The sequence below is a fragment of the Cherax quadricarinatus genome, chromosome 39 (assembly GCF_038502225.1).
Source record: "Cherax quadricarinatus isolate ZL_2023a chromosome 39, ASM3850222v1, whole genome shotgun sequence".
In the NCBI taxonomy this organism is placed as follows: Eukaryota; Metazoa; Arthropoda; class Malacostraca; order Decapoda; family Parastacidae; genus Cherax; species Cherax quadricarinatus.
In genome coordinates this window covers 14,924,054-14,937,980 of record NC_091330.1, presented here as the reverse complement: position 1 = coordinate 14,937,980, position 13,927 = coordinate 14,924,054, and the positions used below count along the sequence as shown (strand labels likewise).

At 42.4% G+C, this 13,927-nt stretch overlaps 1 protein-coding gene across 1 annotated transcript in view; it reads left to right on the top strand.

Annotated features, from left to right (window-relative positions):
• Positions 1-13,927, top strand: part of LOC128696249 (alkylglycerol monooxygenase-like) — a 40,112-nt gene that overhangs the window by 14,394 nt on the left and 11,791 nt on the right. Inside the window, exon 3 of the mRNA XM_070092237.1 lies at positions 12,310-12,394. Within this exon, the coding sequence (XP_069948338.1) occupies positions 12,310-12,394 (85 nt within the window). The remainder of the gene's footprint in view (positions 1-12,309; positions 12,395-13,927) is intronic.

Here is a 13,927-nt window from a genome sequence, read left to right as displayed (position 1 = left end):
TTATGCTGCTTATGTGGCAATATAAACACAAATGCAGTATAATGTGATCCTTTATTGACTACGTTTCGCCCACACAGTGGGCTTTTTCAAGTCACAAACAGAACTACCTGGGGTGGAAGGAACGCGAGTATTTATAGTCCGGCTGAGGTCAGGTGAAGAATGCTGCATCTGATGATGTACCGAGTTGGGTTGTAGAGTCTAAAAACTTGGGTAGCTTGGAAAGGAGACTGGACAAGTTTGTGAGCAGACCTTCTACAGTGTTCTTATGTGGGATAGCGATGAAGAAGTTTCTTGGCAAGTGGTTCAGCTATGTTATAGAAGCCACTATTCTGGTTGAAGTTGTCGGATATAGAAATAAGTGATGATTCCAGGATTCTTCGGTATTGAGTGTTGTCTTCTGTGGCGATAAGTCTTGAGTTTCTGTAGTTTATCAAGTGGTTGTGTGAATTACGGTGTTGTACGCAGGCATTCCTTGTGTCGTCAGACCTGCTTGCGTATTGGTGTTCTGAAATACGTGTTTGGAGGTCCCTTGATGTTTCGCCCACGTATAACTTGTTGCAGTCATTACAAGGGATTATGTATACCCCTGCAGAGGATGGAGGCTTGTCCTGCCTACTACTGGTGATGTCCTTGATGGTCGTGGTTGTGGAGGTAGATACTTGGAATGATGTTTTGGCAAAGATGTTGGAAACATGTTTGGCAATGGAGTTGGTGGGAAGGACTATGTATCTCTTCTCGGCAGTGTCTTCTCTGGGTGTGTTGAAGATGTTTAGTGCTCGCCGTCTGCAGTCTCTGATGAAGTGACGAGGATAGTGGAGTTTGGAAAATACCTGTTCAATTATAGTGCATTCTTCCTCAAGGAACTCGTTGCTGCAGATTCTGAGTGCACGCAGGAAGAAGCCTATAATTACACCACGTTTGGTTTTGGTGTCGTGGTGAGAGTAGAAGTGGAGAAGATCGTTTTGGTTGGTGGGTTTTCGATAGACTTTAAAACGAAGTTCGTGGTCAGCTTTGCAGAGTAGAACATCAAGGAAAGGAAGAGTGTTGTCGACCTCTTCTTCAAGTGTGAACTGGATTGAAGGCTCGACCTGGTTGAGCTTGTCTTGGAGAGCTTGAACGTTGAAGCGTTTAGGAGTTATGAGGAGAATGTCGTCAACATAACGGAGCCAGGTGACAGACGAAGGAATAATGGTGGAGAAACGTTCGGCTTCTAGATGTTCCATGTATAGGTTCGCTAGGACTGCACTGAGTGGCGAACCCATGGGTAGTCCAAAAGTCTGCTGAAAGAGGTGATTTTCAAAAGAGAAACACGTAAAGCCAACACATAGTTCAACCAGGTCGATGAAGTCGCTGGCTGGAATGGGAAGATCAAGTGAATCGTCAATTTTCTTGCGCAAGAGATCGATGGCTTGTTTAGTAGGTACTTTAGTGAATAGGGAAGTCACGTCAAGGCTGGAAAGTTTCTTGTTCCTGATGTTGATGTTGCGAATGCGATTGAGAAGATCACCTGAGTGTTTGAGATGTGCTGGACTGATAGTGCCCAAGAGTTTCGAGAGGTGTTTGGCGAGAATTCCTGAGAGCTTGTGGGGAGCACTGCCTATTCCCGAGGATATGGGCCTCAGTGGGATACCAGGCTTGTGAGTCTTTGGCAGGCCGTACATTCTGGCAGGTCTGGGGTTGCTGGGCATGGTGTGCAGAAGTTTCTTCCCTTGTTCTGAGCTCCTCAGAATGCGGCGAGTCCTTTGAAGAAAAGTTTTAGTAAGGTTGTCCACTTGGTTAGTTGTGAGAGGTTTGTAGGTATCTGGGTCATTAAGTAGATTGAGCATTTTGTTCCTGTAATCGTCAGTGTTCATGATAACAACACCACCTCCTTTATCAGCGGTGGTGACCCTGATGGTCGTGTCTTCTGCTAAACCTTTGAGTGCATTGATGTAACGTCGGGGTATGACTGGGGAGCTGCGTGTTGAGATGGCTGCTGAGATGATGCCTTGAAGATAGCCTTTTTGGAAGTCGGAGTCATTGTGTCTGTAGTTTTTGGCGATGAAATTGAGGTCTTGTTTTGGTTTCGTAATTCCTGTTGCGAATTTGAGGCCTAAGCTGAGGGCTTCAGTTTCTGTGGTTGACAGTGGACGAGATGAAAGATTTTGAATAATTTCAGGTCTTCCTAAACTTTTCCAATTACTATTATCGCAGAGTGTTTGTAGTTTCCTAGTAAGTCTGATCTTCTGTTGAACATTCGCTGTGGTAACTCTGCTGCGAATGATTTCGGCGGTGCGTCTGTTCATGTTGCCCCGGAGTGTTGTGCCTAGTGTTCTGGCTTGGAGAAAAGCTTCCTTTGTAGCATTGTTTAAGTCATCTGCACACTCTTCAAGGTAGGTCCGAGCTGTAGCGGAGAAAGGTGGTTTGATGTTGGCAATTTGAGGAGGAGTAGATCTTGGTAAGACCATTTCTTGGATGCAGTCACGAAGAAAAATGTGTCTGTTGCGAAGTGAGTAAGCTTTTAGGAGAAGGTCCAGGTATTCTCTGTGTGAAGGATCCATTTCTACTGCAGTGTTTGACACGATGGAAATAAATGGTATAAAATACCGACACAATGGCAATATAAACACAAATGCAGTATAATGTGATCCTTTATTGACTACGTTTCGCCCACACAGTGGGCTTTTTCAAGTCACAAACAGAACTACCTGGGGTGGAAGGAACGCGAGTTACATCAATGCACTCAAAGGTTTAGCAGAAGACACGACCATCAGGGTCACCACCGCTGATAAAGGAGGTGGTGTTGTTATCATGAACACTGACGATTACAGGAACAAAATGCTCAATCTACTTAATGACCCAGATACCTACAAACCTCTCACAACTAACCAAGTGGACAACCTTACTAAAACTTTTCTTCAAAGGACTCGCCGCATTCTGAGGAGCTCAGAACAAGGGAAGAAACTTCTGCACACCATGCCCAGCAACCCCAGACCTGCCAGAATGTACGGCCTGCCAAAGACTCACAAGCCTGGTATCCCACTGAGGCCCATATCCTCGGGAATAGGCAGTGCTCCCCACAAGCTCTCAGGAATTCTCGCCAAACACCTCTCGAAACTCTTGGGCACTATCAGTCCAGCACATCTCAAACACTCAGGTGATCTTCTCAATCGCATTCGCAACATCAACATCAGGAACAAGAAACTTTCCAGCCTTGACGTGACTTCCCTATTCACTAAAGTACCTACTAAACAAGCCATCGATCTCTTGCGCAAGAAAATTGACGATTCACTTGATCTTCCCATTCCAGCCAGCGACTTCATCGACCTGGTTGAACTATGTGTTGGCTTTACGTGTTTCTCTTTTGAAAATCACCTCTTTCAGCAGACTTTTGGACTACCCATGGGTTCGCCACTCAGTGCAGTCCTAGCGAACCTATACATGGAACATCTAGAAGCCGAACGTTTCTCCACCATTATTCCTTCGTCTGTCACCTGGCTCCGTTATGTTGACGACATTCTCCTCATAACTCCTAAACGCTTCAACGTTCAAGCTCTCCAAGACAAGCTCAACCAGGTCGAGCCTTCAATCCAGTTCACACTTGAAGAAGAGGTCGACAACACTCTTCCTTTCCTTGATGTTCTACTCTGCAAAGCTGACCACGAACTTCGTTTTAAAGTCTATCGAAAACCCACCAACCAAAACGATCTTCTCCACTTCTACTCTCACCACGACACCAAAACCAAACGTGGTGTAATTATAGGCTTCTTCCTGCGTGCACTCAGAATCTGCAGCAACGAGTTCCTTGAGGAAGAATGCACTATAATTGAACAGGTATTTTCCAAACTCCACTATCCTCGTCACTTCATCAGAGACTGCAGACGGCGAGCACTAAACATCTTCAACACACCCAGAGAAGACACTGCCGAGAAGAGATACATAGTCCTTCCCACCAACTCCATTGCCAAACATGTTTCCAACATCTTTGCCAAAACATCATTCCAAGTATCTACCTCCACAACCACGACCATCAAGGACATCACCAGTAGTAGGCAGGACAAGCCTCCATCCTCTGCAGGGGTATACATAATCCCTTGTAATGACTGCAACAAGTTATACGTGGGCGAAACATCAAGGGACCTCCAAACACGTATTTCAGAACACCAATACGCAAGCAGGTCTGACGACACAAGGAATGCCTGCGTACAACACCGTAATTCACACAACCACTTGATAAACTACAGAAACTCAAGACTTATCGCCACAGAAGACAACACTCAATACCGAAGAATCCTGGAATCATCACTTATTTCTATATCCGACAACTTCAACCAGAATAGTGGCTTCTATAACATAGCTGAACCACTTGCCAAGAAACTTCTTCATCGCTATCCCACATAAGAACACTGTAGAAGGTCTGCTCACAAACTTGTCCAGTCTCCTTTCCAAGCTACCCAAGTTTTTAGACTCTACAACCCAACTCGGTACATCATCAGATGCAGCATTCTTCACCTGACCTCAGCCGGACTATAAATACTCGCGTTCCTTCCACCCCAGGTAGTTCTGTTTGTGACTTGAAAAAGCCCACTGTGTGGGCGAAACGTAGTCAATAAAGGATCACATTATACTGCATTTGTGTTTATATTGCCATTGTGTCGGTATTTTATACCATTTATTTCCACTAACACATTTATGGGCGTTTCTTATGGATTATAAACACAGATAGCACACATTTATGGGTGTTTTTTACAGATAAATCACACTTGGACGTTTCTCAAGGTTTGTAAACACAACCCAAACTTTAGATGTTTGTAAACATAAATAATCCACACTTTGCACGTTTCCCACGGTTTATAAGCTCAGATTTAGTTACAGATAACTGACAGTTTGGACGTTTCGATTCATCCTGGATCATCATCGCTGATCATCTGATCAGATGATAATGGCGCAGATCGAATGGTGGCTTAAGTTCGAGTTATTTATGAACTGTTGCAGCTACGGTATTGTGACATATTCTTCAGTCACTCACACTCGATTTGTAATGTTCTTATATTAAGTAAAAGTACACAAATGCAACTAATGTGACATTTTATTGTGGCAACGTTTCGCTCTCCAGGAACTTTGTCAAGCCGTTACAAACAGTACATGGACACAGAGGGTATATATAGTGGTAGCAGTAGTAGAAGTAATATTGTAGATGAATGGTTGTAGATCAGTGGTTCAGAGAACCGACACGTTGATAAATTAGACACATGTGCAACTGAACATTAAAATGGTTTAAAATACCGACAGGTTGTTAGGTAAGACACATATGCAACAGTTAGGTATCTTTATTATGAAACGTTTCGCCTACACAGTAGGCTTCTTCAGTTAAGTACAGAAAAGTTGATAGAAGCAGAAGATACTTGAAGACGATGTAATCAGTCCATCGCCCTTAAAGTTTTGAGGTGGTCAGTCCCTCAGTCTGGAGAAGAGCATTGTTCCATAGTATGAAACAATATGGAGAAGAAGTGACAGGATGGAGCTTTTTATAGCGCCAAGAGGTGAGACGTAGTAGAGGTAAGAACTCAGATGTTGAGAGGTCCCTCTCAAATCCAGCCCCTCTCACTAGTGGAAGTTGTCGAAGTTGATTGCAGGTCTGTACCAAGATACCCTTGTGTTGCAGTGTCTGACAGATTGAACATTAAAATGGTATAAAATACCGACAGGTTGTTAGGTAAGACACATATGCAACAGTTAGGTATCTTTATTATGAAACGTTTCGCCTACACAGTAGGCTTCCTCAGTCAAGTACAGAAAAGTTGATAGAAGCAGAAGATACTTGAAGACGATGTAATCAGTCCATCACCCTTAAAGTTTTGAGGTGGTCAGTCCCTCAGTCTGGAGAAGAGCATTGTTCCATAGTATGAAATGAAACAATATGGAGAAGAAGTGACAGGATGGAGCTTTTTATAGCGCCAAGAGGTGAGACGTAGGAGAGGTAAGAACTCAGATGTTGAGAGGTCCCTCTCAAATCCAGCCCCTCTCACTAGTAGAAGTTGTCGAAGTTGATTGCAGGTCTGTACCAAGATACCCTTGTGTTGCAGTGTCTGACAGATTGAACATTAAAATGGTATAAAATACCGACAGGTTGTTAGGTAAGACACATATGCAACAGTTAGGTATCTTTATTATGAAACGTTTCGCCTACACAGTAGGCTTCTTCAGTCAAGTACAGAAAAGTTGATAGAAGCATAAGATACTTGAAGACGATGTAATCAGTCCATCACCCTTAAAGTTTTGAGGTGGTCAGTCCCTCAGTCTGGAGAAGAGCATTGTTCCATAGTATGAAACAATATGGAGAAGAAGTGACAGGATGGAGCTTTTTATAGCGCCAAGAGGTGAGACGAAGGAGGTAAGAACTCAAATGTTGAGAGGTCCCTCTCAAATCCAGCCCCTCTCACTAGTGGAAGTTGTCGAAGTTGATTGCAGGTCTGTACCAAGATACCCTTGTGTTGCAGTGTCTGACAGATTGAACATTAATAAAGATACCTAACAACCTGTCGGTATTTTATACCATTTTAATGTTCAATCTGTCAGACACTGCAACACAAGGGTATCTTGGTACAGACCTGCAATCAACTTCGACAACTTCCACTAGTGAGAGGGGCTGGATTTGAGAGGGACCTCTCAACATCTGAGTTCTTACCTCTCCTACGTCTCACCTCTTGGCGCTATAAAAAGCTCCATCCTGTCACTTCTTCTCCATATTGTTTCATACTATGGAACAATGCTCTTCTCCAGACTGAGGGACTGACCACCTCAAAACTTTAAGGGTGATGGACTGATTACATCGTCTTCAAGTATCTTCTGCTTCTATCAACTTTTCTGTATGTAAAGTAAAAGGACACAAGTGCAACTAATGTGACATTTATTGTGGCAACGTTTCGCTCTCCAGGAGCTTTATCAAGCCAGGCTTGATAAAGCTCCTGGAGAGCGAAACGTTGCCACAATAAATGTCACATTAGTTGCACTTGTGTCCTTTTACTTTACATATTGTCGGTAATTCTACCAACTTTATTACAACTTTTCTGTACTTGACTGAAGAAGCCTACTTTGTAGGCGAAACGTTTCATAATAAAGATACCTAACTGTTGCATATGTGTCTTACCTAACAACCTGTCGGTATTTTATACCATTTTAATGTTCAATCTGTCAGACACTGCAACACAAGGGTATCTTGGTACAGACCTGCAATCAACTTCGACAACTTCCACTAGTGAGAGGGGCTGGATTTGAGAGGGACCTCTCAACATCTGAGTTCTTACCTCTCCTACGTCTCACCTCTTGGCGCTATAAAAAGCTCCATCCTGTCACTTCTCCATATTGTTTCATACTATGGAACAATGCTCTTCTCCAGATTGAGGGACTGACCACCTCAAAACTTTAAGGGTGATGGACTGATTACATCGTCTTCTATCAACTTTTCTGTACTTGACTGAAGAAGCCTACTGTGTAGGCGAAACGTTTCATAATAAAGATACCTAACTGTTGCATATGTGTCTTACCTAACAACCTGTCGGTATTTTATACCATTTTAATGTTCAATCTGTCAGACACTGCAACACAAGGGTATCTTGGTACAGACCTGCAATCAACTTCGACAACTTCCACTAGTGAGAGGGGCTGGATTTGAGAGGGACCTCTCAACATCTGAGTTCTTACCTCTCCTACGTCTCACCTCTTGGCGCTATAAAAAGCTCCATCCTGTCACTTCTTCTCCATATTGTTTCATACTATGGAACAATGCTCTTCTCCAGACTGAGGGACTGACCACCTCAAAACTTTAAGGGTGATGGACTGATTACATCGTCTTCAAGTATCTTCTGCTTCTATCAACTTTTCTGTACTTGGGCAATATAAACACAAATGCAGTATAATGTGATCCTTTATTGACTACGTTTCGCCCACACAGTGGGCTTTTTCAAGTCACAAACAGAACTACCTGGGGTGGAAGGAACGCGAGTATTTATAGTCCGGCTGAGGTCAGGTGAAGAATGCTGCATCTGATGATGTACCGAGTGGGGCTATAGAGTCTAAAAACTTGGGTAGCTTGGAAAGGAGATTGGATAAGTTTGTGAGCAGACCTTCTACAGTGTTCTTATGTGGGATAGCGATGAAGAAGTTTCTTGGCAAGTGGTTCAGCTATGTTATAGAAGCCACTATTCTGGTTGAAGTTGTCGGATATAGAAATAAGTGATGATTCCAGGATTCTTCGGTATTGAGTGTTGTCTTCTGTGGCGATAAGTCTTGAGTTTCTGTAGTTTATCAAGTGGTTGTGTGAATTACGGTGTTGTACGCAGGCATTCCTTGTGTCGTCAGACCTGCTTGCGTATTGGTGTTCTGAAATACGTGTTTGGAGGTCCCTTGATGTTTCGCCCACGTATAACTTGTTGCAGTCATTACAAGGGATTATGTATACCCCTGCAGAGGATGGAGGCTTGTCCTGCCTACTACTGGTGATGTCCTTGATGGTCGTGGTTGTGGAGGTAGATACTTGGAATGATGTTTTGGCAAAGATGTTGGAAACATGTTTGGCAATGGAGTTGGTGGGAAGGACTATGTATCTCTTCTCGGCAGTGTCTTCTCTGGGTGTGTTGAAGATGTTTAATGCTCGCCGTCTGCAGTCTCTGATGAAGTGACGAGGATAGTGGAGTTTGGAAAATACTTGTTCAATTATAGTGCATTCTTCCTCAAGGAACTCGTTGCTGCAGATTCTGAGTGCACGCAGGAAGAAGCCTATAATTACACCACGTTTGGTTTTGGTGTCGTGGTGAGAGTAGAAGTGGAGAAGATCGTTTTGGTTGGTGGGTTTTCGATAGACTTTAAAACGAAGTTCGTGGTCAGCTTTGCAGAGTAGAACATCAAGGAAAGGAAGAGTGTTGTCGACTTCTTCTTCAAGTGTGAACTGGATTGAAGGCTCGACCTGGTTGAGCTTGTCTTGGAGAGCTTGAAGAAGAAGTCGACAACACTTCATCAGATGCAGCATTCTTCACCTGACCTCAGCCGGACTATAAATACTCGCGTTCCTTCCACCCCAGGTAGTTCTGTTTGTGACTTGAAAAAGCCCACTGTGTGGGCGAAACGTAGTCAATAAAGGATCACATTATACTGCATTTGTGTTTATATTGCCATTGTGTCGGTATTTTATACCATTTATTTTCTGTACTTGACTGAAGAAGCCTACTGTGTAGGCGAAACGTTTCATAATAAAGATACCTAACTGTTGCATATGTGTCTTACCTAACAACCTGTCGGTATTTTATACCATTTTAATGTTCAATCTGTCAGACACTGCAACACAAGGGTATCTTGGTACAGACCTGCAATCAACTTCGACAACTTCCACTAGTGAGAGGGGCTGGATTTGAGAGGGACCTCTCAACATCTGAGTTCTTACCTCTCCTACGTCTCACCTCTTGGCGCTATAAAAAGCTCCATCCTGTCACTTCTTCTCCATATTGTTTCATACTATGGAACAATGCTCTTCTCCAGACTGAGGGACTGACCACCTCAAAACTTTAAGGGTGATGGACTGATTACATCGTCTTCAAGTATCTTCTGCTTCTATCAACTTTTCTGTACTTGACTGAAGAAGCCTACTGTGTAGGCGAAACGTTTCATAGTAAAGATACCTAACTGTTGCATATGTGTCTTACCTAACAACATGTGCAACTCTTGGGTATCTTTATTGAGGAAACGTTTCGCCACACAGTGGCGAAACGTTTCCTCAATAAAGATACCCAAGAGTTGCACATGTGTTTAATTTTTCATCATGTATGCTAATGTTTTAGAAATTTTGTGGTTTCCAGTGTTACGTTCTGTTGTGTCGGTGACGGCGATTAGCGAGGTTTCTAGACACCGTCGGCGTCTAAGGTTTTGTTCGGCGAGAACGAGTTGTGCCTCATCCCAGTCCATCAAATGGCCTGTGAAATCTTTGTGGAGGACACAAGCATACCTTAAATCGTCTCTGTTACTGGTACTTCGTTGCTCGTTCAGGCGAACCGCGAGGTCTCTGCCTAAGCGAAACAGGCAGTGATCTTGCGGTTCGCCTGAACGAGCATCGAAGTGCCAGTAAGAGAGACGATTTAAGGTATGCCTGTGATTTCCGGGCAGATTTACGAAAACAGGGGGAAAATTTCTCCCCAAAAAGTGGTTGAAAACTGAATTGTGCGATAACCGGATAGGACGAGAACCGGGTTTGCACTGTATATATATATGTCGTGCCGAATAGGCAGAACTTGCGATCTTGGCTTAAATAGCAACGCTCATCTTGCCATATAGGACAAGCGAGAATTTGTGTATGCAATAATTTCACCAAAATCATTCTGAACCTAACGAAAAAAATATATTTCACTATGTTTGTTTAGTATTAAATTATCGTAAATAAATCTAAAATATATTTAGTTGAGTTAGGCTAAAATAAATTGTTCTTGTTATAATAAGGTTAGGTAAGTTTTCTAAGATTCTTTTGGTGAAAAATTAAAATTTCAGAAAGTACTTAATTTTAAATGAGTTCTTGCTAATTGACCAGTTTTACATATTCGGCACGATATATATATATATATATATATATATATATATATATATATATATATATATATATATATATATATATATATATATATATATATATATATATATATATATATATATATATATATATATATATATATATATATCTTTCTTTCAACACACCGGCCGTATCCCACCAAGGCAGGGTGGCCCAAAAGAAAAAACCAAAGTTTCTCCTTTCAAATTTAGTAATATATACAGGAGAAGGGGTTACTAGCCCCTTGCTCCCGGCATTTTAGTCGCCTCTTACAACACGCATGACCTACGGAGGAAGAATTCTGTTCCACTTCCCCATGGAAATAAGAGGAAATAAACAAGAACAAGAACTAGAAAGAAAATAGAAGAAAACCCAGAGGGGTATGTATATATACGCTTGTACATGTATGTGTAGTGTGACCTGAGTGTAAGTAGAAGTAGCAAGACGTACCTGAAATTTTGCATGTTCATGAGACAGAAAAAAGGACACCAGTAATCCTACCATCATGTAAAACAATTACAGGCTTTCGTTTTACACTCACTTGGCAGGACGGTAGTACCTCCCTGGGTGGTTGCTGTCTACCAACCTACTACCTGAACATTAAAATGGTATAAAATACCGACAGATTGTTAGGTAAGACACATATGCAACAGTTAGGTATCTTTATTTCGAAACGTTTCGCCTACACAGTAGGCTTCTTCAGTCGAGTACAGAAAAGTTGATAGAAGCAGAAGATACTTGAAGACGATGTAATCAGTCCATCACCCTTAAAGTTTTGAGGTGGTCAGTCCCTCAGTCTGGAGAAGAGCATTGTTTCGTTGTCTGAAACAATATGAAGTTGAAGTGACAGAATGGGGCCTTATATAGTGCCAGGAGGTGAGACGTAGGTTGCTTTGGGAGGGCAGGTCCCTCTCAAACCCAGCCGTTCTCACTAGTAGAGGTTGTCGAAGTTGATGGTCTGTACCAAGATACCCTTGTGTTGCATTGTCTGACAGATACCTAACTGTTGCATATGTGTCTTACCTAACAATCTGTCGGTATTTTATACCATTTTAATGTTCATTCTGTCAGACACTGCAACACAAGGGTATCTTGGTACAGACCATCAACTTCGACAACCTCTACTAGTGAGAACGGCTGGGTTTGAGAGGGACCTGCCCTCCCAAAGCAACCTACGTCTCACCTCCTGGCACTATATAAGACCCATTCTGTCACTTCAACTTCATATTGTTTCAGACAACGGAACAATGCTCTTCTCCAGACTGAGGGACTGACCACCTCAAAACTTTAAGGGTGATGGACTGATTACATCGTCTTCAAGTATCTTCTGCTTCTATCAACTTTTCTGTACTCGACTGAAGAAGCCTACTGTGTAGGCGAAACGTTTCGAAATAAAGATACCTAACTGTTGCATATGTGTCTTACCTAACAACCTACTACCTATAAAATATATATATATATATATATATATATATATATATATATATATATATATATATATATATATATATATATATATATATATATATGTATATATATATACTTTATACAAAATATATAGGGAAGTACCACCTCTATAGCTGGAATGGGGACCCTCATCCTCAGAGAAGACAATAAACGTACCTCAGGGAAAACTCAAGGTTCTCCCCGGAGCTGTTTGAATATTTTCTTCTCCTACCACCCCCTACATATTTTATATTCTATGTGAACATTTATTAATAAACAGAATACATTTACAGAAAAAACATAAACATGAATACAATGGCACAATGTATTAAAGACCATGAATTTCCACCAGCTCCTCCGAGGCTGGACGCGAGCCAAGTATGCAGCAAGCATATGTGTACTCACCTATTTGTACTCGCCTATTTGTGGTTGCAGGGGTCGATTCATAGCTCCTGGCCCCGCCTCTTCGCTGATTGCTACTAGGTCCTCTCTCTCCCTGCCCCATGAGTTTTATCATACCTCGCCTTAAAACTATGTATGGTTCCCGCCTCCACTACGTCACTTTCTAGGCTATTCCACGGCCTGACAACTCTATGACTGAAGAAATACTTCCTAAAATCCCTTTGATTCATCTGAGCCTTCAACTTCCAATTGTGACCCCTTGTTTCTGTGTCCCTTCTCTGGAACATCCCGTCTTTGTCCTCCTTGCCTATTCCGCGCAGTATTTTATATGTCGTTATCATGTCTCCCCTGACCCTCCTGTCCTCCAGTGTCGTCAGGCCGATTTCCCTCAACCTTTCTTCGTAGAACAATCCCCGTAGCTCTGGGACTAGTCTTGTTGCAAACCTTTGCACTTTCTCTAATTTCTTGACGTGCTTGACTAGGTGTGGATTCCAAACTGGTGCTGCATACTCCAGTATGGGCCTGACGTAAATGGTATACAGAGTATTGAACGAATCCTTACTGAGGTATCGGAACGCTATCTGTAGGTTTGCCGGGCGCCCGTATGCTGCAGCAGTTATCTGATTGATGTGCGCCTTATGAGATATGCTCGGTGTTATACTCACCCCCAGATCTTTTTCCTTGAGTGAGGTTTGCAGTCTTTGGCCATCTAAACTATACTGTGTCTGCGGTCTTCTTTGCCCTTCCCCAATCTTCATGACTTTGCATTTGGCAGGGTTAAACTCAAGGAGCCAGTTGCTGGACCAGGCTTGTAGCCTGTCCAGGTCTCTTTGTAGTCCTGTCTGATCCTCATCCGATTTGATTCCGTTATGTCGTTCACATATACCAAGAACAGCACAGGTCCTAGGACTGACCCCTGTGGAACCCCACTTGTCACAGGCGCCCACTCTGACACCTCGTCACGTACCATGACTCGTTGTTGCCTCCCTGTGTGTGTGTGTGTGTGTGTGTGTGTGTCTTTGTGCGTGTGCACGTTTCCTAGTAATTTTCGTTATTTTATTAAAGTCCCCCCAAAAATGTCCTGAGTTGTCAGGTTCGTTCTTCTACACGTTCTTCTGACAAGTATTTGATCCTAACGCTTTGTTTCGTCTATTTCTGTTTGATTCAATTTTTTTCCCAAAACTGATAAGTTTTGTTAGTCTGCTATTTATCCCTTGTATTTAATATCTCTTAAAAGCTAATAAAAAAAAAACTCGATTAGGTACTTGCTTAAAAGCTTCAGTAATGGAGGTGTGTACTTCACTATTCACTACCAGATCGAGCCCCGACAGAGGCCGCCACTGAGTGTATCTAAAACACATTGCTTTTTGTTATCATAATTTCCTCTTTCAACTCGATATCTCTAATATATGTCTTTGACATTTCTTGCTTCAAGTCCTGCCTTGAAGCATACATTGTCGTATGCAGAATATTATTGCTTTTGAGACAAGCATACGGAGAACACTCCAT